The sequence below is a fragment of the Furipterus horrens genome, unplaced genomic scaffold (genome assembly GCF_987537825.1).
Source record: "Furipterus horrens unplaced genomic scaffold, mFurHor1.1.pri manual_scaffold_10, whole genome shotgun sequence".
Classification (NCBI taxonomy): Eukaryota; Metazoa; Chordata; class Mammalia; order Chiroptera; family Furipteridae; genus Furipterus; species Furipterus horrens.
Window position 1 is genome coordinate 73,163,888 of NW_028327180.1, and position 14,410 is coordinate 73,178,297.

At 38.0% G+C, this 14,410-nt stretch overlaps 1 protein-coding gene across 1 annotated transcript; it reads right to left on the reverse strand.

The window, feature by feature from the left end:
* Window positions 1-4,771: 4,771 nt before the first annotated feature.
* PCDHB1 (protocadherin beta 1) lies at window positions 4,772-7,228 on the reverse strand. Its single transcript, XM_090289782.1, has one exon. It carries the CDS (start codon window positions 7,226-7,228, stop codon window positions 4,772-4,774), a length of 2,457 nt encoding a protein of 818 aa, XP_090145908.1.
* Between the last annotated feature and the right edge of the window lie 7,182 nt (window positions 7,229-14,410).

Sequence of the window (14,410 nt, forward strand, 5' to 3'; positions counted from 1 at the left end):
ATGTTTAGAATAGTGCACAGAAATAAAGTTTGCTTCATCAACCTAGCCAGAAAACCCTTGTTATTTTTATTTTTTAATGTTACTTTTAAGTGTTAAGTAAGTACAATCAATAGTTTAATAATGTTATTTTAAAGTGTTACATAGATTTGGAAATAAAGTCAAATTTTTGGTTGAGGAGTGGGTCTCTGATAGTCATATATTTTAATGATACTCAACTCTATAGAAAATAGGTCGTTATATGGAAGAATTATGTGGATGAATTCTGCTTCCAAGAATAAGTAGAAAACACCTTAAGTAGAAAACAACTATAACAACAAAATATACAGACATGACAGAAAAAGCAATATATTTATTTATTTATAGGAGAACTAAATAAAACCAGACTGATTCCATTTCTTATATATCAGCATGTCTAGTTCCAACATAGAAATCTATTTTAAATAACATTTCTATTATAGATATCTTATAAATATATAAACATGTCTACATAATAAAATTTAATTTTTTAATAATTTTATATTTATTTAATAGCTTTATGATTGTATGGAAATTTAAAATCAAGTTAATGTAATTTTCATTTAAAGTTAAAACACCATTATAAATAAATCTTAACAAGATTAAAGAAACTTATGCTTATTTAAGATACTCTGATATATAGTATTACAAAGAAATACTAATTTTGATCAAAATATTTTTATATGTATAATTCCAGTCCTCAAAATCTTCTCTTCATCCTAGAGAAAAGGGTTTGTTGAACACCAAAAGAAATAACAATAACATTTGATTATAAACCAAATAATAGAGTAAATATTTATGACTCCATATATAAAGAAATAACTAAATAAATAATAATGGGGGGAAAGTAACAAATTTTTCTTACAAAACCAGGGAAATAGAAAAATCACCATTCAAATGCCATAGTATTAATTACCACAGGAAATATCCAACAATGGATACTAAAATTAGTGAGCAAAAGTTCAAGCAGAAACATGATATTTGCATAGTTTCAAAGTGTCTCTTTCCAAGTAGTTATTAATTCAAGGGAAAAATAGTAGTGAGAAAACTTGGTAGGTATTATCTTGACCAAGTGATCAAGATGAACACTACTAAACTGTTAATAAATTTTACCTTATGTTTTTTACCACAATAAAAAAGGATTGGCATCACCAGTTAATATAATATATTGACATCATGTGCCCCTTAACATGATGCCCCAAGGGGGACACAATATCATTTCTGTGATATTCTTTCAATAATGCATAACATCAATTTAAGCATAAAAAAACAATGTCAATCTCAAATTGAAGGTCACATTTGTTAACTAAACTTACTTTGGTAATCATTTCACAATATAAGTTGCCATTATTATACATACCTTAAACTTATACAATTCTATACATCAATCATATCTTAATAAAACTGAAAAAACTGAGATACATTTTGCATATAACTGACTAGTATCCTTCAGAAGTTTCAAGGTCATTAAAGACAAGGAAAGGTTAAGGTATTATCATGAGTGGTAGAAACTAAGGAGGCATAAGTAAATGTATTGTGGGATCCTGGATTAGAGCCTTGAAAAGAAAAAGGACTAATGAAAAACTGGTAAAATCTGAATAAAGTCTGCAGTTTAGTTAATAGAATTGTACCAAGGTTAATTTCTTCATTTTGATAACTGGGCTGTGTAAGATGTTAAAATTAGGGGAAGCTAGGAGAAGGGTATATGGGAACTCCATACTATTTTTGCAATTTTATACCTCAAAATAAAAAGTTTTAAAAGGGTTTAAATTCTCTATAACTTAAAACTTCCAGTGGAAATGTAGAACTATGTGCATTTCAAAGTGAAATTGATATTTGTCAGGGTCTTTTTATACAGGAGCACTTCAAGGCATTTGGGTTATAGCTTTGAATAAATACAAATAATTCTGATAGTTACTTGACATTTGGGAGACAGTAAGTGTCCTAATCATTTTCAGTCTTTGTGTTAATTTGCTAATGAAAACCTGGACTTAGTCTCACCTGGTACATAGTTCTCTCCAAATACAAATGGTTCACATCATACTCAGAAAATTGATACAGAGATGTTGTTAGTTTTTAATCACTAGGAACAATTGAAATTTTCTTGGGAAATTTAAATCTGAATAAAAATAGGATTAGATCATCATTTATTCCAGTAGTTCCCAATCTGAAGTCAGTGGCAAAATTTTCACTGGTCCAAGGCAAAAATGAAAAAATGGCAAAATACATTTTTATAAAACTATGTTTTTTTTAATTTAAAGGACAGTTCCTTTAGGAGGGTGTTGTCTTACTATTTTATATTAAAATATAATTTCTTTTATGAAATAATGGTATAAAATGATAGGTTTTAAGATATTTTTATTTAATGTTTATACATGGAAAAATTAAAAGTTGACAAATCTATGTCTCCTGCTCATTTTGTGTATGTGTGTATGAACTTTACTGCTGTTTGAAATTCAGTCTTAAAATCACTAATCTACACCATTTTCTTTTCTTATCATTGACATCAAGCCAAGCACCACTAATTATGCTCACATCATCAAATGTAATCAAATAAAACTATGTAATCAAATGCAGCTAATCCAGTGACTTTTAGTTAATATTATTTTAACAAATTACTACTTACCCACAAAATTTAATTCTATGTCTTTTCTCTCTTAAAGCCGCTGATATCAACATGTGTTAACCAGTCCTAACCCAAATACACTGGAATACAAAATTGTTCTATGTTTTGTGCAAGGAAGACTTTTACTTCAGTGGTCAGGATCATATATCAAGTTATGGAAAATATGTACCATTGGTAAAAAAGACAATTTACTGATGTTTTGTATTTGCTTCATTTATTCTCAAAATATTAAGGAAAATATTGAAGTCAGGATAGGTTATTCTAATTCTTCCCTAAGCACCTCCAACATTTTAAAAATAACTTAGCTCTAATTTTTAGTATATCCTGTCCACTAGGTAGACAGCCAGGGGTGGTACCATTAGGTATCAGTCATAATTCCAAGAATAAGACATATCAATAAATATTATCTGGTATATTTGAGAAATATTTTTAAATGTACTGCTCCACCCTTGGAGTTCCAGGTACAAATATTGTGCCCTCCTGTGTGGGACATATACTTGTTGGTCTGAATTTACACACATTTGTATAAAATAAGGCGCTGAATTAAAGCCTCATTAAAGCAGACATTTTTTAACTTTTAAGGCACAGTTAGTATTGATAGCATCCTTGAAATATGTTAATGTTTTAATATTGGTTTCTTTAATTTTAAAATGAGGAAACTTTAAATAGCTTATGAAGGCAAACAGTGATAATTAAAAAGAAGCCTAACTTTGTCCTTACTCCCTTTCACTTTATGAATAATTTGCTAGGAAATAACTTTTTCTCAGTTTCTATGCTATCTCTTCAGAATGCTCAGAGGGGAAAATGACTTAAAAGCTAATCTGGTAACAACTGAAAATGTATTTTTTTCTTGAGGCTACTTAATTGGTATTAACGAACTCTTTTTCCTTCAATATCTTTTTATTTTGCAGTTGTTCAATAGCAGTTATTAACTACAACAAACCTAATGTATTATTTTGTCATCCACCTTTCATTCCCCACATTCAAATAACTGCTCTCTGATGAGGAGTGAGATAGACATCTTTGTATAAAGAGAGATTTGGGACTTTCCCAAGGCCCCAAACAACCATTAAGAAATCTACATCTAACTTAATTTTTTTTCTTTTCTTTTTTAAATTTATTGGGGTGACACTGCTTAATAAGACTGTAGGTTTCAAGTGTACATTTCTATGATACATGATCTGTATATTGCATTGTGTGCCCACCACTCAAAGTTAAATCATCTCCTGTCACCATACATTTGGCTCCCTTGCCCTTTCCTAATTCCCACCCCCTTTCCCTCTGGTAACTGTCACACTGTTGTATGAGTCCATGCGTTTCAGTTTTATATCCCACGTAAGAGTGAACTCATATGGTTCTTAGATTTTTCTGACTGACTTATTTCACTTAGCATAATATTCTCAAGGTCCAGCCATGTCACAAATGTCCACATTTTATCTTTTCTTATGGCTGAGTAGTATTCCACTGAAGAACATTCCTGAGCTGAATCTCTTTAGCCTTAGATCTGCCCTTACTCACACTTCCAAATAAGTCAAATATTTTTTCATTTTTCTTTTTAAATTATTTATTTATTTATTTTTAGAGAGAAGGGAAAGGAGAAAGAGAGGGAGAGAAACATCACTGTGTGGTTGCCTCTCACTCACGTCCCCAACTGGGGACCTGACGTGCAACCTAGTCATGTGCCCTGACTGGGAATTGAACCAGCAACACTTGGTTCGCAGGCCAATGCTCAATCCACTGAGCCACAGAAGCCAGGGCTTATTTTTTTCTTTATCCTTCCTCCCACCTGATTATCTATGAGACTACCATTCACCAGGCATTTGCATGATTATGAATGATGGCATGCAAGATGTTGATTCAAAGATATCTCCGCTCAGCAAGGGACAAAAATCTAGAAATTTCTGAATAATGATAAACTATATTTCTGTTTCTCAGATGTAATTGCTTTCTGATACTATACCAAAACTAGAAGCTAGTTTCCTCCCCTATGTATGCATATATTTCTACTAGAAAATAATTTAAAGGCAAAATAAAAGGATACCTCTATGGAACTCAGTCTTTCCAGGGCCAGCATTAATGGACTTCCAAAGGAGACATGAATAATGGCTACATATAGCTCATGAACATGAGCTACATTAAGTTATCAGGTACTCGGGCAAGATCCTCTGACCTCGGAGACCTATTCCCATCAGAATCTGGTGGTAAACTGGAGCCAGCCTCTGTTTTTACCTCTCCAGTGCTTTGGGGAAAGGGGAAGTTGGGCATAAAGCGCTTAAGAAACCGGAACTCACTGGCGCCAGTGCCAGTGGCTGAGCACATTTCATAAGGACAAGGCTGGGGAAAAGGTCCATTGGCTCTTCCTTGTACCAGGTGGTTAGGGAAATTACAGTCATCATAGAAATGCTCTTGAATTGTGATCTTTTCTCTATATTTAATTTTCTGGTAGATGTGTGTTACGGAGATCACTGTGACAGAGAGGAGAAAGAGAAAGGCAAGTACAGCCAGAGAAATGACCAAATATCTAGTGGATGGATTTACCCTTGTAGGATGCTTGGATGGGTCCCGGAACTGCAGATAGGGCTCAGAAAAGCCATCTACCAGCAGGATGTTGAGTGAAGCAGTAGTGGAAAGAGCCGGTTGTCCATGATCCTGAACAAGAATGATCAGTTTCTGCATCATGGGGTCTCTCTCAGATATCTGCCGCAATGTATGGATTTCCCCATTTTGTTGTTGAACAGAGAATAACCCAGAGTCACTGGCCTTAAGCAGATGATATGAAAGCCAAGAATTCTGACCTGAGTCACCATCCACAGCCACCACCTTAGTCACCAGGTAGCCTGCCTCTGCAGACCTGGGCACCAGGTCATTGCAGGGTAAGGTGCCATTCTGCAATGGGTACAAGATCATTGGGCGGTTGTCATTGTCATCCAGGACAACCACCCGGACAGTAACCTGGCTACTCAGTGATGGAAAGCCACCATCAGTTGCCTTTATCACAAACTGAAAATTTTGAATGGCCTCATAATCCATGGTTCTCAGTGCATAGAGCTTCCCATTGTCTGAGTTTATGGAGATGTAAGCAAAGACTGATAGATCTCCACTTTCTGGAGGCAGCAGAGAATATGTCACTTGGGCATTCTCACCCAAATCTAAATCCTCAGCATGGACCTTGCCAATAAAGACTGCAGGGCTGTTATTTTCCCGAACAGTCAAGATGTAGGAGTCTTCCTGAAATACTGGGGGATTGTCATTAATGTCAGATAACAGCACCTCTATTACAGTCTCTGTGGACAGATTGGGTGGTCCAGTATCCACCACCACAAGAGTGATATTATATCCCGAGATCTCCTCCCGATCCAAGCCTCTGTCAGTAACCAGTGAGTAAGCATTCCGGAATGTGGGTTTGATTGCAAAGGGAAGGTCTTCTCTGAGGAAGCAGGTGATTTTTCCTCCCACTCGAATGTCCCGGTCTCGGACAGAAAAAAGGGCCACTACAGTTTGTAGTGGGGAGTCCTCAGGGAGAGGGCTGGATACAGATGAGACAGTCACTTCAGGAGGGTTGTCATTCACATCCACCACTTCCACCAGGACTTTGCTGTGGGCAGAGAGGCCTCCTCCATCGGTAGCTTGAATGTCAATGTCATATGTTTCAATCGCTTCAAAATCTAGGGGCCCACTCAGTCGAACCTCTCCAGTTTCAGAGTCAAGCTGAAATGTCTGGAGGATTGCTTCTGGGTTTTGAGCTAAAGAGTACGTAATCTTCTTGTTGGAGCCCTCGTCTAGGTCCGTGGCAGTCACCCTGGCCACCAAAAAACCACTGGCGCTGTTTTCCGGTACCCGAGCGCGGTACACCAGTCGGGAGAACTGGGGCACGTGGTCGTTGACATCCAGGACCTCCACGCGGATGTGGGCAGTGCCAGACTTGGGCGGGGACCCGCCATCCACCGCAGTAATTGTCAGGTTGACTTCCGGCTGCTCCTCTCTGTCCAGGGGTTTATCCAGCACCAGCTCAGCGTATTTGGGCCCGTGGCTGCGGAAGCGGGTGTGCAGGTGGAAATAAGCGTTGGCGCTCAAGGTGTAGTTTTGGAGACCGTTGAGGCCCACGTCCAGATCCTGGGCGCTCTGCAGAGGAAAACGTGAGCCCAGGGGAGTGCTCTCCGGAATCTTTAAAAGTGGTTCCTTGTTTGGGAAAATCGGGGCATTGTCATTGATGTCAAATACCCTGACCTCGGCACGGAAGGACTGCAGAGGCTCCACCAGGACTATTTCAAAGTGCAGGACGCATGGGTCAGCTTTGCCACAAAGTGACTCGCGATCCAGTTTCTCCTTCATGAAGAGGTCACCTGTCTTGCGGTGGAGCCGGAAATGCAGCTTGTTGCCCTCGGAAACCAGCTGTGCCCCGCGCTCAGCCAGCTTCCCTACCTCCAGCCCCAGGTCCTTTGCCACATTAGCCACAAACGAACCACTCTCCATCTCCTCCGCCACCGAATAGCGGATGGTTGCCGCACCCCCCGCAGAAATGCACAGAAAAAGGAGAAGGGACCTCACTTGCCTGTTCTGCAAGAGTTTTGTGCGCGCCACTGCCATCCGTTCTCACGAGCTCGCTCTCTGCAGCAGCCACCTGTTGTGGGTATACTTTCACTTTTCTGCCTACAGATTCCTGCAACCGCTCGCTGCTCTTGGCTTTACTAGCCTCTCAGTGCAGCCCCGCCAATGGCTAGCTGAGTCCTATAAGCTGTTTTGCACTTGTAGGAAAATTTGCACTCCCCAGCCTATCGAGTGTATTAATAGATATGTTCTCATTCCAGAGAGTTAAGCAGAGGTTGAAAGTTTGTTGCCAAAGCAACGGCAGACTCGCCTTGTAATCCTTTTCAGAGAAAAAGCCCATGGGAATTGAGGAGCCCGTGAGGACTCTCGCTCAAGCTGAAGTCACCGTTTCTGCGAGCTGGCTGGGGCCACTGAAGCAACCCTCAAGGAGTAAGCTACTCCGCACAGTTCGCCAGAGACCAAGGGAGAAGCAACAATATCTTGCAGCGCCTTCTGGGTCTCCAACCGAATGGTTGGGAGTGGGGGAGGTTGGCTTGGAAGAAGGGATCAGTAGGAAAATGAAAAAGGACACGCAGACATTATCTTTCAGGAAACTGGGATCCAGTAGGTACGCAGATAGTGGAATTGGCCAACAAGCCTCCAGATTTACACAATTTCATTCTTTTTCCCAGAACTCTCAAATGTTAGGAAGCAGCAAGCTTGGCACTTAAATTATCATGATGGCAGTAACATTTATTATGTATGATTTCTACATACTGGCACTGTGTTGGGTAGTTTACACACATTTTAAAATTTAATCCTTGCAACAACTCTATGAGGTGCACATTATTATTTCTTTTTTAAAGATGGAGAAACTGAAACTGGAAAAGTTTTGGCAGTCCCCCAAGATCCCCTACCTAGTAAATATTAGAACTGTAACTCAATTCAATATTGTCTGACTGCAACGTCTATGCTCCTAATCAGTATACTATTCTGCTTGTCAGAAAAATATAGTGGATAAGTTAAACAAAGGTAAATACTTGGCTTTGGGTTTTAAAGTGAATGAAACAATAGACTATATACTTATATTGAAAATAACATAAGACTTGGCAGGTATTTGTGAAGACTTTTCTTTACAATCACAGGATCATAGAATGTTTGAGAATGAGAAGGCACCTTGGAAATAGGAGGTCCAATCTCCCTGTCCCTTATTTTACAAATGAATAAACTAAGACCCTAATGATGAAATCACTTGCCCAGTTCATACATCTACTCATGGCAGTATAAGAATTAGAACCTGACTTCTGACAATCTCACGCTCATTGTCAAAAACATTTGGTGATTTCCCATTTGTGCTCAGCATTTTGTATGCTACATGCTGTAGAAACAGTTACTGCCACTTAAGAGAAGTCTAAACCACATTTTGCAAGTGAGAAAAGGTGCATAAGTAATTAATGACATCCTGACATGAAGAAGTTAACAGATCTCTCAGTCTATCAGCTCTCTTAATATCTGGCTTATGTGTGCATCTCTAAGCAGCTTAATTACGCCTCTTAAAAACCTGTATATAAAGTGTACAGAAGATAATCTTTTTATTATGCTAAAAAAAAACAGTAAGGAATCTTTTGAATTTAATCTGTTTCTTTCATTTTTTAGCTCAATGTGAGATTGATGTTGCTATTTTTAGTTCTAGCTCATTCATTACCATTGCTGTGTAGAATTCCAGTGTATTGTCAATGCCCTTTAGCCACAGAATATCAAGAACACATCTATAGTTGAACAAAGTTGTATTTTATGACTTATTGCAACACGGGAGACTGCAAAACACAGAGAATCATGAGACATCTCACTAAGAGAGTGTTAGAAAGAATTTATTGTATTTAGTCTTGTGCAAAACAATTTGGGGTGGTTTGAAGCAGGACTTTGCTCTGGATTGGATGCTGTCAGAAACAGTCAATTTTCTGATTGGGTATATTAGTAATTCTTATGCAGAAGGTGTGAAGAATGGGAGGAGGCTACAGCTGTAATTCGTAAACAAGCTGTGATTGGTAATTCATATTAACCAGGATAGAGATTTTTAAAGTATATTTTATTGATTATGTTGTTACAGTAATTCCAATTATTTCCCCCTTTGCTCCCCTCTGCCCAGTACCTCCCTTCCCTCCAGCAATCCCACCCCCTTTAGTTCATGTCCATGGGTCGTGTATATAAGTTCTTTCCTATATATTATTCTTAACTTCCCCCTGTCTATTTTGTACCAACCGATTATGCTTCTTAGTCCCTGTACCATATCCCAATTTCTCCCCCTCCCCTCTCCCAGATGATAACCCTCCAAATGATCCCCATACCTCTGATTCTGTTCCCATTCTGGTTTGCTTAGTTGAATTTTGTTTTTATTTTTTAGATTCAGTTGTTGGTAGTTGTGAATTTGTTGTCATTTTAGTGTTCATAGTTTTGATCTTCCTTTTCTTAATAAGTCTCTTTGACATTTCATATAATAATGGCTTGGTAATGATGAGCTCCTTGCCTTGTCTGGGAAGCACTTCATCTGCCCTTCCATTCTAACTGATAGCTTTGCTGGATAGAGTAATCTTGGTTGCAGGTTGCCTTTCATCACATTGATTACTGCTTGCCAGTCCCTTCTTGCCTGCAAAGTGTCCTCTGAGAAATCAGCTGATATGCCTATAGGCACCCCCCTGTAGGCAACTCTCCACCTCTCTCTTGCTGCCCCAAGACTCTGTCTTTATCTTTCACCTTTGGCATCTCAGTCATGATGTGTCCTGGTGTGGTCCCCTCTGGGTCCAGCTTGCCCGGGACCCTCCGTGCTTCCCGGACCTGTATGTCCATCTCCTTCACAAAATTTGAGAATTTTTCCTCATTTTTTTCAATTCTTGCTTCCTCATTCTGCACTGGTTGACTGTTTTTTTCTTCCTTGTATTCCAAATCATTGATTTGAATCCTGGTTTCCTTCCCTTCACCATTGGTTTTGTGTGGATTTTCCTTTGTTTCACTTAGCATAGCCTTCACTTCTTCTCTTATGTATTTACCGTACTCAAGCATAACTGTCAAGCCTGTGAGCATCTTTATCACCAGTGTTTTGAATTCTGTGTCTATTAGGTTGGCTATTTCCTCATCTGTTATGTTGGCTATCTCCTCATTGCTTAGTTCTCCCACTGGAACCTTGATTCGTACCCCCTTTTGGGCCATACTTCTCTGTCTCCTCATCCTGATAGGATGCTGTGTTTGTTTGCCTCCATGTCCCAAGGTAGAGCTGTTGCTCCTGTTATGTTGTAAGGGGTGGAGCCTTAGGGTTTTGTCAGTACAGGGCGACCCATTTCACCACGTTGTGGTGCTGTATGTGGGGGAGGGGTCAGAGAGGAAACAATGCCGCCTGCCCAGCACTCGCCCCTTTTCCAGGCACTTCTCCCACTTCCCTATGGGACTGGTGCCTCTCTAGCTGTTACCCTGGCCATTTTCCCAGAGTGGGTGGATCTGCGGATATTCTAGGACTGTGGGGGCCCTTTAAACAAGCGGACTCTGCTGAAAGACTGGCAGTTTCTGCCTCCACCCCAATCCCCACTGGTTTGCACTGTCAGAAGCAATGAGGCTTTGTTTTCCCCAGTGCTGGGACCATGAGCTATGTGGTCTGGTCAGGAGCTGGGAACACTCCCCAGGTGTCCCTCCTCACTTTTTAAAATGTGTGACTTCAATTTCTGCCAGCCTGCCACTGCCACCGCTGCTGCCGCCGCTGCTGCCACCACCACACTGTGTCCTCTCCACCTCGCCTCTGCCCCTCCTACCTGTCTGGATGAGTATTTCTTCTTTATATCTTTGTTTGCTGGACTTCCATGCAATTTGATTTTCTGGAACTTCTGGTTGTTTCTAGTTTTGAGGTAGTTGTATTCCTTCTTAGTTATGGAGGGAGATGCAGCATGTCTGTCTATGCCTCCATCTTGGCCAGAAGTTGAGAGATATTTTTGATCATTACTGTGGATTGAACAATGTTCTCTTTTGTCTGTGTTCAGATATGATTGTGGCAGGCTCTTGTCTTTCTCTTGACCCATCACAGTCACAGAGTGGTCTTCTCTATGTTGTTGGACTAGGAAATTGTTTTTGTTCAACAGGAGAATGCCATAGCATAGCTCAGAGTATCAGGCCAGCTCCTAGCTGTCGGGAACTTCTGTCTTTTTCAGTATAAATACAGCAAAACTTCTTTACTCATTTTATTGTCCTACTATTCATAGTAGTATGTCATTCTATATCACTTTGTGCAAACGTGTACATTTTGGGGGAGAGAGCATATGCCTAGAAGTGGCATTGGTGTCAAAGCATCTGTTCTTTTCAGCTTTACCTGATATTGCCAAAACTGCTTTCTAAAAGATCGTACCAATTACACTCTCATCAACAGTGTAGCCTCCACTTGTTCATATTCTTACCAACACCTAGCAGTACTAGTCCTTTAAAATTTTAACCATTCTAGTGATCTCATTGTGCACTTAATGTGCATTTATCTGCTTATTAATTACTAATGAAATAGAGCACTATTTAATATATTTTTTGTCATCTGGATAGCCTGTGAGTGGGAGGAGGGTTGTTCAGTTCTCTTGCCCATTTTTTACATTGGATTGTTTGTCTTTTTTCTATTGATTTGTAGTAGCTCTTCATATACTCTGAATATGAGTCCTGAGTATCTCTTTATATGTAGGAAAAAAAGACGTGTTTATCCATAGTCAATACATGTCTACAGAGTTTTTATTTTAAAAGAAGATATTTTGCCCAATGATTCACATATTATGTAGAAGCTTATGGCATCCTAGAAAGTCTTTTCTTATTTAGATATAATTGACATATAACATTATTTTAGTTTCAGATGAATGATGTAATGATTTCATATTTGTATATATTGTGAAATGATCACCCCCAATAAGTCTAGTTAACATCCATCACCACACATGGTTATAACTTTGTTTTTGTGATGAGAGCTTTTAAGATGTACTCTCTTAGCAATTTTCAAATAATCAATACAGTATTATTAACTATAGCCAGCACCTAGGAAGTTTTAATACAACCAATTTCCAAATAAGTTATCCAAAACAAATAATTTAAAAACATACATTTTATGAGTTAAAACACAAGAAATACTGCTCTTCAACTGGTTTCCTCTGAATCTTAATTTGCTTGGTTTGTCCTCAGGGGATGTAGTAATTAATACTCTCTTGATGGGATTAAATTCCAAAATATTTTTTTTCCTTTGAAAACCTTGGGAACTTTGAATATGATGGTATTTTTGAAAAGTCTCCAGCCTTTCCAGTGAAGTAGAATTGGGGCCCACAGAATAAATCTATAACCATTTAAGTTGTAATGTCAGGGTCTTTACTCAAAAATCTGGATACTGGAAAGAGGTGCAAACCCTAGCTATTACCATATCATGAGGATTTGGAGAACAAAAAATCCATTCCAAAACTATATCTAAATGCTGACTCTTAAACTTTTAAAAATATTACTTTTAAATAATTTAAAGTTATGAGTACTTACAATGGCCTACTACTTACCCACTGATTTGGCGTGACCAAACTTTAATCAGGTTTCTCTTCTTTGCAAAGGCCCCTGAACTTTAATTTGACCCCCAAATTAAACAAGCCCCAAAAGGCAGAACATCCCACTAAATGGCTTATTCTGAGAACTGGCCAACCACAGAAAAAAATTGTCTTGTGAAAACACCCTAATTATTCCATATGCTTACCCTATCCCCTTGCCCTACTCCCACACAAAGTTCCTGCTAGCCCTGTTTACCCCTCCTTATTTAAAAAAAAACAACTTTTTTTTTTCAATTTGATTTTGAGACATTTGCAGGTTTGTGGTTACAGTGCTCTGCTTCTGCAATAGTTTTTTTGAGTAGAACTTCTCCTTACCTAGTCTGGATTTGCTTATATTTGACATAATAAGTAATAATAAATGACTATATACTTTTCACCTACATTCCCCAATTTTGCTACACTTGCGTTACCACTTTCTCTTTTTTCATATATATGTTATTATAATATTACTACATATTATACAACATATTACACATTATAAGCATAGAGATTAGGACTTCAGCATATCTTTTGAGGGGACACAATTCAATCCACTCCGCTAATGTCCCATTGGCCAAAGCAACTCACATGGACAAGCACAAAGTCAAAGGGTGGGGAAGTATACTAAATCCAATATGAGGTCGAAGTATATAACATGACCAAACTCAGCATCATTAGGGCAGAGAGGTATACTTCTCCCATACAACTTGAGAGGGAGAGTAACCATTTTTTAATACAGGTTCTGCAACTTTAAGCAAAACAACGTATAAGGAAATCAACTTTATCATAGGCTAATTGGCATAAACAAAAGTTAAGTTCAAATGGCAGCTCATTAACATTATAATGAAATGGTATTGAACTAAAAACTATTTTAACATTTATATAAAATATGCCATTTATGTTTTTTTATTTACATTTGCATCATAGATTTAAATGCTTCTGAAACTGTTCTGCTAAAAATTTTGTTACTATTTTCAACTTTTTCCAGAAAAAAATACCCTAACTAGAATATGGAGAATCTCCCATTTGTTATTTTTATTGTTGTATCTAAATTTAAAGTAGTCTTAGAGTTTTAATCTTTATGATATTTATTGTTATCATCATATTTATAAGCATATTAGTATCTGGAATCCCCTTTCATTTTTTTTCATGTACACTCCTTAAGTTTTAAAAAAGCTGTATATTTTTAGGAGCAAAAGTATTTTAAAACACTTAGTTCACACCTGCAGTTTTGGACTTTACTACTATTTTTAAATTCTATTCTTTCATTGTCTTTTCATGCACTTTAGGTTTCTTAATTCATTTTGGCAGGAACACAAGTCTTTGAAGGTCTAGAAGTCTTTCTTTGGCAAATCAGTTTATCCCAGCTGCTCTTGACCAACCATCTGTTGCTTCAAATGACAATGCCTCTTATTGTTACCATCTGCAAGTCCGTCTAATGTTTCTGTCTTTCGCAGTAACATAAGAAGCCATATATAAATCAAAATTATTTACAGGCCAGATTTATATTACACTCTTATTTTAAACAGATGGCTTTCATTCCCTTATTCATGCTTATTTGTTTTCCATGTTGACTCTGGTAACAGAGATTATAGGTGTCTTTTCCTGAAATCTGGCAAGTGTTTTGGAAATTTCCCAACTTAATCAAATGGAGTAATACTTCTTT